Source organism: Pteropus medius, unplaced genomic scaffold (genome assembly GCF_902729225.1).
Source record: "Pteropus medius unplaced genomic scaffold, Ma_sr-lr_union100, whole genome shotgun sequence".
Lineage (NCBI taxonomy): Eukaryota > Metazoa > Chordata > Mammalia > Chiroptera > Pteropodidae > Pteropus > Pteropus medius.
The window spans coordinates 12671466-12686784 of NW_024346667.1; the positions used below are offsets into that span (position 1 = coordinate 12671466).

At 38.6% G+C, this 15319-nt stretch overlaps 1 protein-coding gene across 1 annotated transcript; it reads left to right on the forward strand.

The window, feature by feature from the left end:
• Nucleotides 1–2408: 2408 nt before the first annotated feature.
• On the forward strand, nucleotides 2409–10551 carry LOC120613348 (inactive L-threonine 3-dehydrogenase, mitochondrial-like). Its single transcript, XM_039876071.1, has 7 exons — nucleotides 2409–2507; nucleotides 3396–3590; nucleotides 5165–5207; nucleotides 5863–5933; nucleotides 7111–7260; nucleotides 7359–7531; nucleotides 9512–10551. Exons 1-7 carry the CDS (start codon nucleotides 2486–2488, stop codon nucleotides 9542–9544), a joined length of 687 nt encoding a protein of 228 aa, XP_039732005.1. The 5' UTR covers nucleotides 2409–2485; the 3' UTR covers nucleotides 9545–10551.
• The last annotated feature ends 4768 nt before the right edge of the window (nucleotides 10552–15319 follow it).

Here is a 15319-nt window from a genome sequence, read left to right on the forward strand (position 1 = left end):
ACTACTGGTGCCTTTGCACAAATCAAGGCTGTAGCATCAAACTATACCAGTAGACATGGTATTCTTCATGTGCTTTCAATAAAAAAAAGGAAAAAAGAAAATTGCCAGCTTTACTTAAGAATACCCTTTATGAAGTGGTAAAGATGATAAATTTTATTAAATCTTGACCCTTGAGGGTGTATATTTTTAGTATGCCATGTGGTGAGTGGATGCACTTGTTCTGTATTAGAGTTTGATGGTTGTCAAAGTAAAGCATCTATGTGATTGAGTTGTGAGCTGAACTGGACCCCTTTTTTTCACAGAGAATCATTTTTGCTTCAAAGAATGGCAAATTATGGCTATTCGTACTTGGATAATTGGAATACATTTCCAAAAAAAAAGAAGTGAGCCTGTGACTTCAAGGAAAAAACTAATAGTATTTGTTGCCAATTAACTTGTATCCAGCACCGTTAACTTGATACTGTCCCAATGCTTGGGAATTTTCTGATGAGATTAGTAGTAATATTAACCAGTACGACTTTGATACTGTATAGAGAATTGTGCTGATATTTGGAAGCTCTGCATAAATCACTGAACCAATATTTTCCAAAAGACCGATGCATGAAATTACAAAATCATGCAGGGATGAAAGAGGCATTCAAAGCATCAGCTAAACTCCTAGGTTTTAGTGTAACAGGGTCTGAAAGTTTCATTGACATGGCTTCATATTCTACATTGCAACTAACCTTTGAGAAACTACCAGGTGTTGAGTTTTGTACATCAAAAATGAGTATCCAGAATTATCTGAAAAAGACTTTTAAAATATCTCTCCCTTTTCCTTATACTTTTTGCTGTGAGTCTGGATTTTCTTCATGTACTTCAATCAAAGCCACAAACAGATTGAATATAAAAGCAGATGTGAGAATCCAGCTGTTTTCTATTAAGGCAGACATCAAAGGGATGTACAAAATCTAAAACAGTGGTATTCACTAAATTTTTGTTTTGGAAAATATAGTTATTTTATAAAAATATGCTTAAGTTAACATTATTTGGTTTCAAATGAATTTAAGATGCTAAACATTTCTCGGTTTTGCTTTCTAATACAGCAAACGTTGTTAGATATAACCCATATAAACAAAAGCTTTATGTAGTCCTCAATTTTTAAGAGTGTAAAGGAATCTTAAGACCAGAAAACTTGAGAACTGCTGCCTTAAGAGTATTAACGTGAACTTGGCAGTAGCAATATAATCTTGACTTAGAAAAACTATATGCTGTAGATGGTTGGAAGTGGTTTTTGTTTTTGTTTTTAACTTCCATGCATCGTTAATCAAAACAATTCCATAATAAGGACAGTAGTGCTGCTCGATGGTTAAGCATTGGATCCTGGTGGCTGCCATGGTTAAATTCAATAGTGTAGTGAAGCACTCACTGGGCTTGTGACAAATAGTGAGCATCAAATGTTAGCTATTAACAATAGTGAAATACAAAGGACCAACTCCATTGTGAATTGTCTACATTGTTAAACTGTAGATGTTTAGTATTCAATTAGGGATTTGTGCCTCATCCGTGCTTTGCCCCTGTGGGGAAAGAGAAGATGAATAGAGTTGTACCTATTTCATATCTTCAGGCTTTGCCTTTTCCTTGAGGGCAGTCTCCTCAACCTTTAAAAGAAAAACAAAAAACAAAAAAACTTTTTCAACTGTGGCCATTTATTATTTTGTTTTTGGAATTGAGAATTGTCTTTGAGTTTCAAGTGTTCTGGTAAATCAAGCTTGGCTTCCTCACCATCCCCTTGAACTTGCTGAAATAAGTTAATTTAAGAATCAAAGTTCTTACCTGGACTTACGTGTCAACAATAGCTGCACGGATGATCTCCTCAAAGGCCTTCTGAGGGATGCTTGAAGAGAACCTTGAGCCTTGCCTGTAACATGGCTCACCTGGAGCCTCCCTTCCAATCGTCATCCGGAACATAAAGCCAGAGATGTGCCAGTGGAAGGTTCTCGTCTGCTTATTTGGGAAAGTGAGCCAGGACAAAGGGCCCCAGGTTTGTAGGGCTGTGTCTGACAATGAGGACCTGGTGGGCCAAGCTACTGACCTGACAGAAGTCTCTGGGGTTCTACCTGCCTTCTTTCGGTGTCCTAAAGAACTAAACCACCATAGCTCGTAAAAGGGGGTTAAACCTATGTTTTCAGAAGGTTGTATTTTCCTTTTGTTCTCTATATTTGGGTTTTAGGGATTACAAGAAAGCTCCTGCTATGTCTGATATTTTAATTTAGAATTACTGCTTTCCATCTCCTCAAGGCACTGAGATGAGTATGGCAGTAGGCTAAATTCATATCTTAAACTGGAAATGCCTTCAACTGTGGTTTACCTTTTCTCTTCATGATGCAAAATATAAGATAGGTGAGATCTGGTTATCTCCTTTGAGCGGGTGGGGCACCAGAGTCAGCTCTGAAGGTTCACCTACCCGTTCTGTTGGAAATCTTACAACTGACAGGCGGAGGCCATGGAGCTCCCTGCAGAGTGCGGTAGGCCTGAGGTTAGAGGGTGGGAAGTTTGCTGTTTGAACCAGCAGAGCGAGCTGCGTGGCTCCGATTTACTCTTGTGACATGCTTGTCTGGTTGTTGGGGGTGAAAAGGGGAAATGGAAGCCCTGCATGCATTGTCCGGTCTCAAGCCATGTGTGATTGAACCATCTTGACCTTTTGAGGCCAGAACTGATTTCATGGTCGGTCAGCGGTAAAGCTGATGATGAGAAGGAGCTACACTAAAACAAAATATACATGATCTGGGAAGAAAGGAGAAAATGGTTTTTCTAAATGATCCTTTCTAAAAGGGATGGCTTTAAAACAGAAATTAGTTATAGCTTATTAAATACTGCTGGGGACCTTTTCATCTTAAGCATTTGCTTTTCTAATCTGGTTCATTCTAAAGATAATATCTGAATGTTAGCAGGAGATTTATAGAGCACTGTGTTATTTAACCTGGGATCTCTTTGAGTTCTCTGATGGCACGTGGACAGATTGATAATAGTTGCTAAAATTTAAAGCCTTCTCTAAGATCCATCCAATGACTTGGTGTTTCTGGTGGGTATGGCTCGCTGTATAGTAACAGCGAGCTCTGTCTTCAGATCCCAGTTGATGTCAGCGTTGTGCAATTCCAATTCTAAATCACCATCCAGGCTTTGTTTGCCTGCACTTTGCATGAGAAACGTTTTATCCCCTTTCACGGGGCCTGCCTCGGGGTAGGCTCTTGACTGGCATATTCAGCAGTCTCTTTAGTTCAGTTCATGAATCTAAAACATGGTTTTGTTCATGAGCTGAAAACTTAGGGTTAATTTTGGTTAAAGAGTTTATGTTTTGAGGGTTTGGGAGAATAAAATGAAACATAATGAACTCTGCTCTTTTTTTCTTACAGGGGATTCGAAGAGAAAACGCCGGTTGTTAGGATGCTATGACAAATCGTGGGCCGGATGCCGCCGAGCCCCGCTTGTGGCTGTCGGATTGGCGCCCTGCCCGGCCAGTTCCTGGGCCCCTCTCCTTGGCAAATCCCAGCAGTTGCCAACTTCCACTCTCTTCTTGGAAAGAGACCAGCCACGTGTCTTCATTACAGGTTGAGTTTTCTCCCCCCTTTTTTTTTTTTTTACATGTTTGCAGGGTTTATTTTTCTTTCTGTAGCTTCTACGTGGCTGTGTGTATTTGTTTTTGGAATGTCTCACAGTCCACCAGCTGACATGTATTAATCAGAAACTCCCTTTTCCACTCTTGGCTTCCTCCAGAATATCGCAAGTCCCAAACCCTTACTCGGTCATCGTTGCCAGCGCTTGGTTTCCCTGCCATAATTTTTTATTGTCTGAGAGAGGACCTAGGAAACAGGGAGCCCAAAAGCTGCCTTGGAACTTGATTCCCCTTCCCTATCAGGACTGGCCTGGGAGTGAAGGCTCACAGAGAGGGAGTGTGCAGGGACTAGAGCATGGATTCTGGAACCAGAAGCATCTTTCCTTGGCCAAACTCCTCAACCCAAACTTGATGTCATTCATCCTTAGCAGTTTCTGCACATTCGTGTGTTGGAGAGGATAAGCTAGGGCCTGCCTGGAGGAACTCACCTCCATCATCTCACGTGGCCGTCAGTCTCCTCCTTGCTAGACTTGCTCCCTGATTCTTGTTACCCTGTGTTCACCCAAAACCTGATTCTATACCCACCTCACGCCAGACTTCACTGTCGCTCCCATGTACTTCCAGCCAGCCCAAGCCCACCTGTGATGTGACTGACCTGTTTTATTTCCTCCTCCTCGCCAGGTTTTCTTCCCGTGGCTTCTTGTCATAATTCTTACTACATTCCTCACAGTTTGTGTGTGTGTTTCTTTCACTGCCTCCTGCTCTTCTCCCACTATGAATGGGTTTCAAGTTGTAGTCCATTCCCTTCTGCACGTTCCTCCACGATTCGCCCAGCTCGTCTATGTGTTGTTTTAGTCCCTCCTTCCTCCACTAAGGAAGCAACTTCCAGGCCCAGGTTAGCGTCAGTGGGCCTGGTTTTAGGGCCTTGTTAACCAGTGCTCACAGGGAAATCGCGCATTCTGTATCTTCCTGCCTCATTCATTTCTCCCAGCCCCCGCCCCAGCTCTTCCATTTCTGTCAGTGGCATTTTTAATGCCATTTTGTTTATTTTAATGCCTCTTTATCATTTCAGTTATCTGCCCTTCTTTTCAAAGGATCTCTTGGTTTGTCCCATGTCTTTCTCCTTTTACATACATCCCATTCCAGTTCTAATGGAGGATGGGGTTCTGGAAAATCCCACCAGAGATTGATACAAACAATTACGTTTGACTTTGAGTATTTTGTTACCTGTAGGAGACAGGCTTCAGAGCTCATCAAACACTGAAGGCAAAGCTGGGAGTGAATTCCTAGCTGAGGGAGCTAGGAGGTTGTCCAGTTTTCTTGTGATTGTGCTGCTTCCGTACCCTGCTCCCCGTCAGCCACTCTGTGCTGGAGAGAGCTTTGTCTCTGAAACTAATATTACCTGTATTGATTTCTGTCCTAGCTTGCAGGTGATTCAGTTCTATCAGGCCAACCCGGGGTTTACCTAATTAGCTAAGATTATAAATATAGTCTTATTTCATTACATCTGGGAACAATTGCATTGGTTAGATTTGGACTAAATTTTTACTTTTTTTTCACTTCATCTAGGAAGTCTTGGCCAGCCTGGAGCGGGCCTTGCTAACTTTTTGAGGTAAGAGGCCTAAGAGTTGAAATTTAACATCTGAGTTCTATAGTATGGTAAGCTTGTCTTTAGCATCATATAACCATGTTATCTTTTCTCTCTCCTCTTGCCCCTTCCTATTTTTAAGATATCATATCTAAACGACTGTTCAGAATACATTTTGTTTATCCTCCTAATAAGATGTCATTGCAAGTCCTTGACTCAATGTGTCACCCCCTCTCTTTTCTAATTTAGGCAGAGTAGGACACAGAACCCCACATGAATCGCTTGATTTTCAGATGTGCCGGGGGCAGAGGGAAGTGCATATAGACACCAACAAGGGACAGTGTGGGATTTGGAGAGAGTGGGATGAAAGGGTAAGAAGACAGGAGAGAAGAATGAGGAGGGAGAGTTGAAAACTTAGGGGTACGAAGAAGTCATTGGTGGCAAATATAGGGATGATAATGGTGTGAGGATAGAAACAATATGAGGCCATGAGTAAGGAGAGGGAAGCCTGAGTGTGGATAGAACCGAAGGTGCGTGTGTTTGGGAACAAGGGGGAGGAAAGGCATAAAAGGAGGGATTTGGAGACTGAGAGGAAATTACAGTTCCTTTGAAAGGTTTTTTTCATAGGACTGATTATATCCTCGATGTCCCAACTCATGTATATTGATTTTCCTTTTAGGAAACAATATGAGAAGGACAATGTGATTTTGTCTGACATAAGGAAACCCTCTGATCACATCTTCCATAGTGGTAAGAGATCATTATGCTTTGTTTTTGTTTTTATCTTTAATTTTCAAAGCGCAGTTGGAAGGGCAGGTCATGGAATTGGTGTGTGCAACAGCTTATAACCAGGCTTGTGAATTAAAGAAAGAGAAGTTATTGAGGCACTGTCGTATCACTTAAAAAAAGTTCATATTTTCGTCCTCAGTAGTTCTGAAATATGAAATATGTCTATATTTAACTCTGCTGCTTGTTCAGGTGTCATGAGAGCAGGAGAGTTCTTCCGAACAAGGAGGAAAATCTTGGTATGATATCTTTGGATATCATTTGGAGTAATATCTTTGGAATAAAAACATTAATTCTTGTCTTTCTGAGTTTTTAGTTAACTTCTTGGCTCAAAAGCAAACAAGCATAATCAAGTTCTGTGATAAGGAAAAGGAACTTTAAAGATTTGGAGAAATCAGTCTTCATATTTCGGCATAGACTTGTACTTAAACTGCTGTGCGCGCGCACACACACACACACACACACACACACACATACATCTCACACTCCTCTAGTCAAATTTTCTGCTAGCTCAGAATCGTTTTCGTAAGGTCTTCCCGTCCTGCCTGGTTCAGTGTCATCTTCTTGCAGCTTATGGTGAGGAAGAGTGGTAATTTGCTGTCAGTGGGGAAAATTGACATAGAACGCAATTGGCTCGACCTCTAGCCTAACCAGGTGTGATGAACTCATGATTTGCGGTTCTTCAAAACCACAGTTTTGGTGGTTTTCTTTACCCCATTTTTTAATTCATTTTAAAATATGCAGATTTTAAGCAAGTGCAATCGCTTTGTGTGTGGGGTTAGTAACAACCCCGACTAGAGCCAGTTGCCTGGTTGCGGCCACATTTCTTGGTTCTGGCAAGTTCTTCACCTTTCTGTGCCTCAGTTTCCTCAAAGGCCGTATGAGAGCTAAATATACAGAGAGGACCCTTAGAACAGTGCCTGTAAATCTAAATCCTATATAAGTGTCAGCTATTATCAGCTTCGGGGTGGTTGGGGTTGGTGAATCTTCAATAAGAAAAATTCCACATGGCATCCGAGCAGTTCGGTTACCCTGTTGGTACTGATGGAATCCACAAGTCAACAAGGGACAGGGAAAGGTCCACCTAGCTCTTCAGACCCCAAACGTTTTCACTTCTGTGGTTTCACCATGTTCCTCATAGGCCCATTTATTTATTTTGACATTCTGGATTACAAGAATCTTCACGAGATTGTGGTAAACCACCGCATCACCTGGTTATTTCGTTATAGCGCTTTGCTCAGTGTGGTTGGAGAAGCAAACATGTCGTTGGCGAGAGCCGTAAATATCACTGGTAAGTCTCAGAATCTTGCCCAAAATGACCTGTTTACCAGTTTTTCCAGTTCTTCAGTCAGAGGCTTTTCAGATCGTGATACTGTCTGTTGGTTTCAGAATTGCATAATGTTCTGGACGTTGCCTCAGAACACAATTTGTGGTTATTTGTGCCCAGCACAATCGGAGCTTTTGGACCCACTTCTCCCCGGAACCTAACCCCCGACCTCTGCACTCAGAGACCCAGGATGATCTATGGGGCGTCCAAGGTGCATGCAGAGCTCATGGGAGAAGTACGCATTGCTGAGCGAGATGGCTCAGGGTTTCCTTTTCTATTCCTTTTGCCTCAGACACCTGCTGATTCATCTTTGGAGGGGACTTTCCTGCTTCCCCAGTTCTAGCCCCAGAAATGCTCATAAATTGATTGTGTGTGCCAAGAGGCAGGCACAATAGCTCTAGAAGAGCTCGTCAGCCACATGGTGACACTCAACACTTCTAGAGGCCCCTCAAATGGCATTTGCTGCCCGTTTTCTTTATACTGCACTATTCTTTCAATCTCCCAATATCAGTAGTTATTGGTGGTCATTTTAAAACTTTGTATTATGAAAAACTTTAAAAGTTCTTTTGGGTTTTTTTTGATACTCTTCGTCTTTATAATTCTATAGCAAATTGAGTTGGTGTCTGATCCTTCAGCTGATATATCACGATCGTTGCGCTCATGTCACCCACTGTTCTTCCCTGTATTCTTTCCAATGCTGCATTGTAGGCACCTGCTGCTGGAGAATCATGTAGGACAATGAGCAGGGACTCCCTTCCAAGGAAAGGTTGGAAATCCATACTGTAGGCGGATTTATTATTTACCATGTTGATGTATTCCAAGAACCATGGTTCCTTGAAGATTAAAAGTGGAACGGTTATTAAAGAAAAATGATGAGCGACTCTTAGAAATTCCAGAGTCTTCTTTTCCTTTAAGAGAATTTTAATATAACTGCATGGGATGGTTATTTCAGAAAAAGGTGTTATTTTTTTGTATTGCTCTATCCAATTTAAAGGATTCTTTTTAAAAGTGATTTTCCCTTTTTTTTGGTCCCAACCTGGCGGAGGAACAACTGGTACGTGTTGTTTCCTGTCTCTTTTGTATGTAAGATAGACTTTCTTGTATGCAAAACAGGGAAAGGTGGTGATGGATCTGCCGCTTTTAGCTCTATGCCTTTAGCTGTTTGCCGACTGGAGTTTCTGCATCCTCTCCAGGACGAGCATCTAAGAAAGCCCCTTGAATCCTATTGACTTAACACTCGCTAAGGGCAGCTTTTGCTGGTGCTGTAAATCTATCTCAGGATCAGCCACCCACAGTGCTGGAAGCAAACAGATAAGAATGAAGAACAAATTTGTTACCCACAATGTAGGAAGACGGCAAATAAGAAATAGTCTTTTTCTTTGAATACAACCTTTACTTATTAATACAGAAATCTCTTTTAAAATGGACTCTATACGTTGCGTGTTTAAAAGGAACATAAGCATTATTATTATTATTATTATTATTATTATTATTATTAGTTTGGACTCAAGCATGCATTATATTCAGTGACTTTTACATTAGAAATCATTTCGATATGAGTGGTCCTGAGATACAATAATATAAAACATACTTGACAAAATCTGAGGGATTTTTAAGGAGGTTTTGATTACTTTTAAAAAGCTTTTGCCTTAATATGGTGCTGTTCCAAATATGAACGGGGAATCCCTGGGGATCCTTGAGACCCTTTCAAGGGACCCAAGAGGTCAAAACTATTTTCATATCAATACTAAGACACATTTGCCTTTTCGCTCTCTTTTCAAATGTACTATGGAGTTTTTCAGAGGCTATGTGATGTGCGATAGCACAGCAAACAATATAGAAGCAGGCAAGGAACTCTAATTAATCTCTTATTAAAACAGTAAAGAGATTTTCAAACCATAAAACACGCCATTCTTCTCACTAAATCTTTTGTTTGGAAAATATGTTCTTTTTCATAAAAAATATCATGCATATGACAAATAGTTTATTATTGAATTTTAAAATATAATATTTTTTAAAATTCTCAGTTAATTTCTGACATAGTAAATATCGATATAATTCACATTAGTAGAACCTCTTTGGGGGGTCCCCATTGTTTTTTTTTAAGAGCATAAAGATGTTTTGAGACTAAGATGTTTGAGAACCACTGCCTTAATCTATAAGGTTTGTTCACAATTTTGTTCTAAGAAGACCCACAGACAGGATTCTCTTTCAGACTATGCAGTGCAGATTTTCCACGATGCTGTAAAGAATGGCAAGTTCGAGTGCAACCTGAAACCTAGCACGAGGCTCCCTATAATGTAGCTCGATGACCGCCTCAGAGCCACCCTGGAAGTCATGGAGGCCCCGGTGGCATCCCTCTCCATGAGGACCTACAACGTCAATGCCATGAGCTTCTCCCCCGAGGAACTGGCCCAGGAGGTTCTCAGGCACGTACCGGCATTCCAGATCACCTACAACGTGGATTCTGTGCGGCAGGCCATAGGTCGGTACATCATTGCGAACCCCTCAAAACCCAAATTAGGCTTCAGTCTGTGCTGCGAGTCCCTCGACATAAACTGTGGGGTATAAGAAGAGCATGACGCCTTCTCAAGGGTCTTGACACATTCTGGAGAAGGATCTGTTGAGCCAAAGTCCTCAGATGCTGCAATTTTGGGAAATGCTATCTAACGTGGGTGGGATAGTTTCATTTCAAATAAATAGCTTGTCGGCATTTTACAGTTTAAACATAAAACAAGTGGACATAAAATGAAAACAGCCCTGGTTTTTTTTAAATGCTGTGACTGTGCAACTCTGTGGCCCGAGCATCACATGAACATAAAATTCCTACCTTATGAGTTTGCTTGCGATTTTAATACTATGTGACAACTCACGGTGCCTGACAGCAGATATGCAGTACAATCTTCTGATCTAATAAGGAGACTATATATGTGCATAGCAACTGCTCTGGTCTGCTCAAAGGGGTCATTTGAAAGCAGAAATTCCTCTTGTGGTACCTCATATGATAGACCTTTATATAAAATGTTGGAGACCTTTTTGCAACTCCAGAGCCTGGAAAACTTAAGCTACTCTTCGTATCTTTTCCTAGCGGACAGTTGGCCAGTGAACTTTGATGACAGCAATGCTCGGAAGGACTGGGAATGGAAACATGATTTTGATCTTCCAGAGTTGGTGAGGACAATGTTGAACTTCCATGGTTTTGATACCAGAGTTGCCCAAGCTAACCGAAGGAATCAAAAAGAGGAGCTTGTGCATCCCAGATAGCCGTGAAGGGAAGGCAGTAATGACTCTAAGGTTATAGACCTCGAAGAACCTAGAGTATTGGAGTCGAAGACCTGATTGGACTAAATTTTGGCAGGTCATGTTGAAGATGGAAAATCGAATTGGCTTTAGCATTTTTAAAATGCTGTCGGTTTGGCGATAGGACTTCTAAAGTTTTGCTCTTTGCCTAAACTTGTCCAAACATACATATTACAGAACGAACACTTAAGTCCTCATAGTTTTCATTTCCTTAATTAAAATGAAGCGACCGTTTCTGGGAAGGTGGAAGTGTGTGACCTTCGTTTTAATTAAATTTAATTTAAATATCACTCTTAAGACTCTATTATTCTCTTGACTAGAGACCAAAGATAACATTTTACGACTACCAAAGATGATCTCCAAATTAAAAAGCATTTATTATCTCATCAGAACATAAAATATATTTGATGTGTTTATTAAGCCCATGTTCAAAATGCTCAAGAGATTTTAGCACTTCTTCAAAAATGATCACTTCTCGTTTATTTTTCTGTAAGAAAGTATATCTGTAGGAAATTAAGACGATTAAAGAAGATGTAACCAGTGAAGGGTAGCACCTCTCTTTTTTGATTGCCTTCTTGTTAGTGAGCTAAGTGCTAATTAGCAGGAGTGTAAGTCCCTAACCTGGCCATGTCAGTCTCCCAGAAAACCTTGTCTAAATCCATAGGTTTCTGGGCTCCACCCTTCAGGTTGGTTCAATAAATGGGGATGGGACTCTCAAAATGTCACTGGTTGTCCTATTCCAGCTCCCACCCACTGTGTTAGACCAGTTCCAAACACTGTTTTCTAAAGAGAACTTGCTTGTTATAGCCTTTTTTGTGCAGACTGAGACCTCAGAAGAGTTACTCTAAACCCTTTCAAGCCATTAATGTATAAATATATACAGATCTACTTTTGTCCAGCTACCTCAGGATGTGCTACATGTGAAATCACTAGAAGGTGAAACTGTACAGATGAATCATGGGTATATTAGTAAACATCTGTCAAAGATTAAAAGGCATTTATCATGTGTTTAATGACACCATTATGTATTTGAAATTTTAACTGCTACGTAGAAATATAAATTTTTTTGGAGGCATAATTGGATTTAAAATCTAACTTGTAACTGGAGAACTTCTAGATAATTGAATTATTTCATAGTTATGTCGATATAGTTTTTTTCTTAATATAATTAAGCTTACATTTCTACATTTTATCTTCTAAAACCAAATAGCTAGTAATGGGTTCTTTTTTTTTTTACAACTTTATTGAGATATATTTTATATACCGTAAAAATTGGTATACAGATTTTTCAATATATTCATGGAGTTGGGCATCCATCACTATAATCTGATTTTAGACCATGTCAACATCCCACAAAGAACTGCATATTAGCTCTCCCCACCCTGGGCAACCATCAGTTTACTTTCTGTGGCTATGGATTTGCCTATTCTAGACATTTCACATAAATGGAATCATACTATATATAGTCTTTTGTGAGTGGCTTCTTTCACTTAGAATAATGTTTGCAAGGTTCCTGTCGTAGCATGTATTAGTATTCCATTTATTTTTATTGTACTTCATTTCATCGCTAAATAGTATTACACTATGGGGACATACCACATTTTGTTTGTTCATCTGTTGAGGATTGTTTGCAATTTTTAGTTATGAATAATGCTGTTATGAATATTTGTAAAGATAATTGGGTTTCGAGGCTCATTTATTTCTTGTTCACAGTTTGAAAAGCAGTTCTTAAGCTCTCTTAATTTATCCTCAATTATGTTAAAGGAATAAATTAATTTTTTCCTTCCATGAGAAGGGAAGAAGCAACTGACTTGAGTGACCCTTCCCCTTAGACCCTATTCTTCTAGTGTTTCCACCATATTTTTGGGGTAACCTTGTAATTTCGGCCCTTTGGAGGCATTTGTTGTAGAATGGCTGTAGATTCTATAAATCTATAAATGGACCTCCAGGAGAAGCTCAAAGATGTGTAAAAGAACAGTGAGTGTTGTGAATTATATGGATAATTCTTACACACTGACATCTTTGCATTCTAATTAAGACTAAAATTAGAGTCATCCTTTCTATCTAAATAATTTCTTATCTGGTGTACATCTTGAGATCCCAGGAGATGACTCTATGTATTACTATAAAAAAGTTTTCCTTTCTGTTAGGGGAAAGGGTTAATTTAGAAATGCTATGGGAAGAGGAAAGTGTGAGTTTAACCACAAAAATATATTTCTGATTTTAAATAAGAAAAGGAACAATACAAAGGTTGACCTTGCTCTGATGTTTTTTATCTTGAAGATTTTCACAGACCACCAATGTGGTTATTTGTTCTGCTAATGTGTTTTCTGTGTGACATTGCCACCATGTGCCTTTGTGTCATTCTGCAAACAGCACAGCCTGATGGCCGTCAGCAAGATATATTGTTTAAAATTGAGAAACAGGCCCTGAGCAACAAATATCATTGCACTGGTTTGGACATTTCCTGTAGAAGGGAGTGGATTCTAATAGTACTTTTTAAACTCACTTTGGCCAGATTGATGATTTGTTATTGTATTTTATGGTAAGGGCATGAGTGTTTTAAAAAAACATTTAAAATTTGTTCATTAAAAATGTTTCTATTAAGAATTTAAACAATAGTTATGTGATGAGAAAAAAGTTGTCTTCTCTAAACCCAGTCGATAACTGATTTTAACAAGATAGTGTTTATCTATATTCCCCTCACACTTATACAATGTAGTATTAGATAGTCAAACCTTTTTTTTTTTAAACTAAAAGTAGTGTTAAGACAAAATTGACAAGTTTTAGAAAGGAATCACTTGAAATTCTTGCCACCAAACATATTAGCTGTTATATATACACATATATATTAGTTTCACATATACAGCATAGTGGTTAGACATTTATATAATTTATGAAGCGATCCTCCAATTAGTACCTGCCTAACACCATACATAGTTATTAAAATACTATTGACTGCATTCCCTACACTGTACTTTACATCCCTATGACTATTTTGTAACTACCAATATGTACTTGTTAATCCCGTTACTCCCTTTTGACATTGATTTTTGCAGTCTACCAGATCAAGAGCAAACGGTCTTTTCTTTCAATTTGTTCGAGATGCAGTATTCTTTTTAAATCCATGTATGATGCTGTCAGTGGAAATTTTATCCCAAACCACAAGTACCCCTGTGCATAACACCAGGGCATTCAAAACTAACCCATCCAGTGATTGCCACAACATTATTTACAGTATTGCTCTCAGTGATTTTTAAAGGACACCCAACACTTGAAATTGTAGCTTTTTGATCTCTGGGTACATTAGCAAATCTGTTAATTCGCCTCCTTCTTTACAGTCTGTTCTATCAGCACCTGGTATTAGCATTGCTGATGGTTGTCTGAGGCTAAAAATATGTTTCCACAAACAGCATTCTGTTAAGTTACTGATAGTGCCGGAGGTATTATGAATCACATTGTGCTATCTTATCTATAAGGCGAGCCTTTCTAAAGGATACTTTGGAAGAAAATTTTGCCTTATGTTGAGGTATGAGTGATATAGTCTCTGTTGATAATATTTGTTTGACATTCCTAAGAAAAAAATTTTTTTGATTTGTAAATGAAACAGTTTAAAAAATTCATTTTGCCGAGTTCTCTCTTTAAGCGTAATCTTCACGTAACTTCAGAAATCTAAAATGTATAGATTATTGAGAGAACTTTAAAGATAATTTGTAGTGCAAGAATTATCCAGAGTAAGTTCCTTCTCCCTGAAAGATATGGTTTCCTATTTTTTTCACATGCAAGGAACTCAGAAAATATATTATTAAAAACAATTTAAAAATATGTAATTAGAATGTGCCATTATTTGTAACACCATTATTTTTATGTTCCACTAAAAAAAAAAAAAATCTTTCTATTAAACACTCAATGCTTTCACATTACTCAGAATTTTTATTTTATGTCTTATAGAAGGACTTCTTTAGACTTTATTAGACATAGATTTTAATCACTTGTGCATACATAAAAAGAGAAATAGTCAAATACTTGCTTGAGATAATACCTAAAACTTCACATCTGACTTTTCTGAGTCACTATTTGACTTAGTTGTTGATCTCTTTTTTTCCACCCAGTGTTATGCTCTGTGCCAATGAGTGTTGATGATAGAGCATTCTTAAAAGAATTCATAAAAACTAAAAATCATTAGTGCTAAAAACCAGCTTTACAATTAGATCAAGTTAGTCTGCGTCAGGGATGTGGCTAAACGTATCAGATTCACCCCAAACCTACAACTCTGGTTCCTAGAGATAAAAAACTGACACTCATCCCCAGGTTTTAGTGCTGTGTTTTTTATGGTACCTGTGTAGGTGATGCCAGCACTATTATGATCATTACCTGGTCAACAGTGGTTATTTCTAGAATATTTGTTTACAATATAGTGGTCATCTACCAAAATTTCTATATATGAGATTATGTATCAACATGAAAACATAAATCTTCAAAAAATAAAAACATATACTGTATTGTGTTTTTCTCTATTAGCTGATGACCATAAATATTGAGGTTCCATTTTAGGTCTCTACCTACTATTTTTTTAGTTTTTAATTAATTTTAAAAATCTTCAGATGTTAAGTGGACTTATTATGGTGATCAACACAAATATTGAATCATTACATTGTACACTTAAAACTAGTTATAATGTTATATGTCAATTATACCTCAATTTTAAAAAAAAAACATTTAA

Excerpts from the sequence above, each read along its gene's own strand:
- LOC120613348 (XM_039876071.1), top strand. The coding sequence starts at position 2,486 with ATGGAGCTCCCTGCAGAGTGCG. Across the intron at positions 5,934-7,110 it reads TGATCACATCTTCCATAGTG|GCCCATTTATTTATTTTGAC; the intron begins GTAAGAGATCAT and ends TGTTCCTCATAG. Across the intron at positions 7,261-7,358 it reads GAGAGCCGTAAATATCACTG|AATTGCATAATGTTCTGGAC; the intron begins GTAAGTCTCAGA and ends TGTTGGTTTCAG.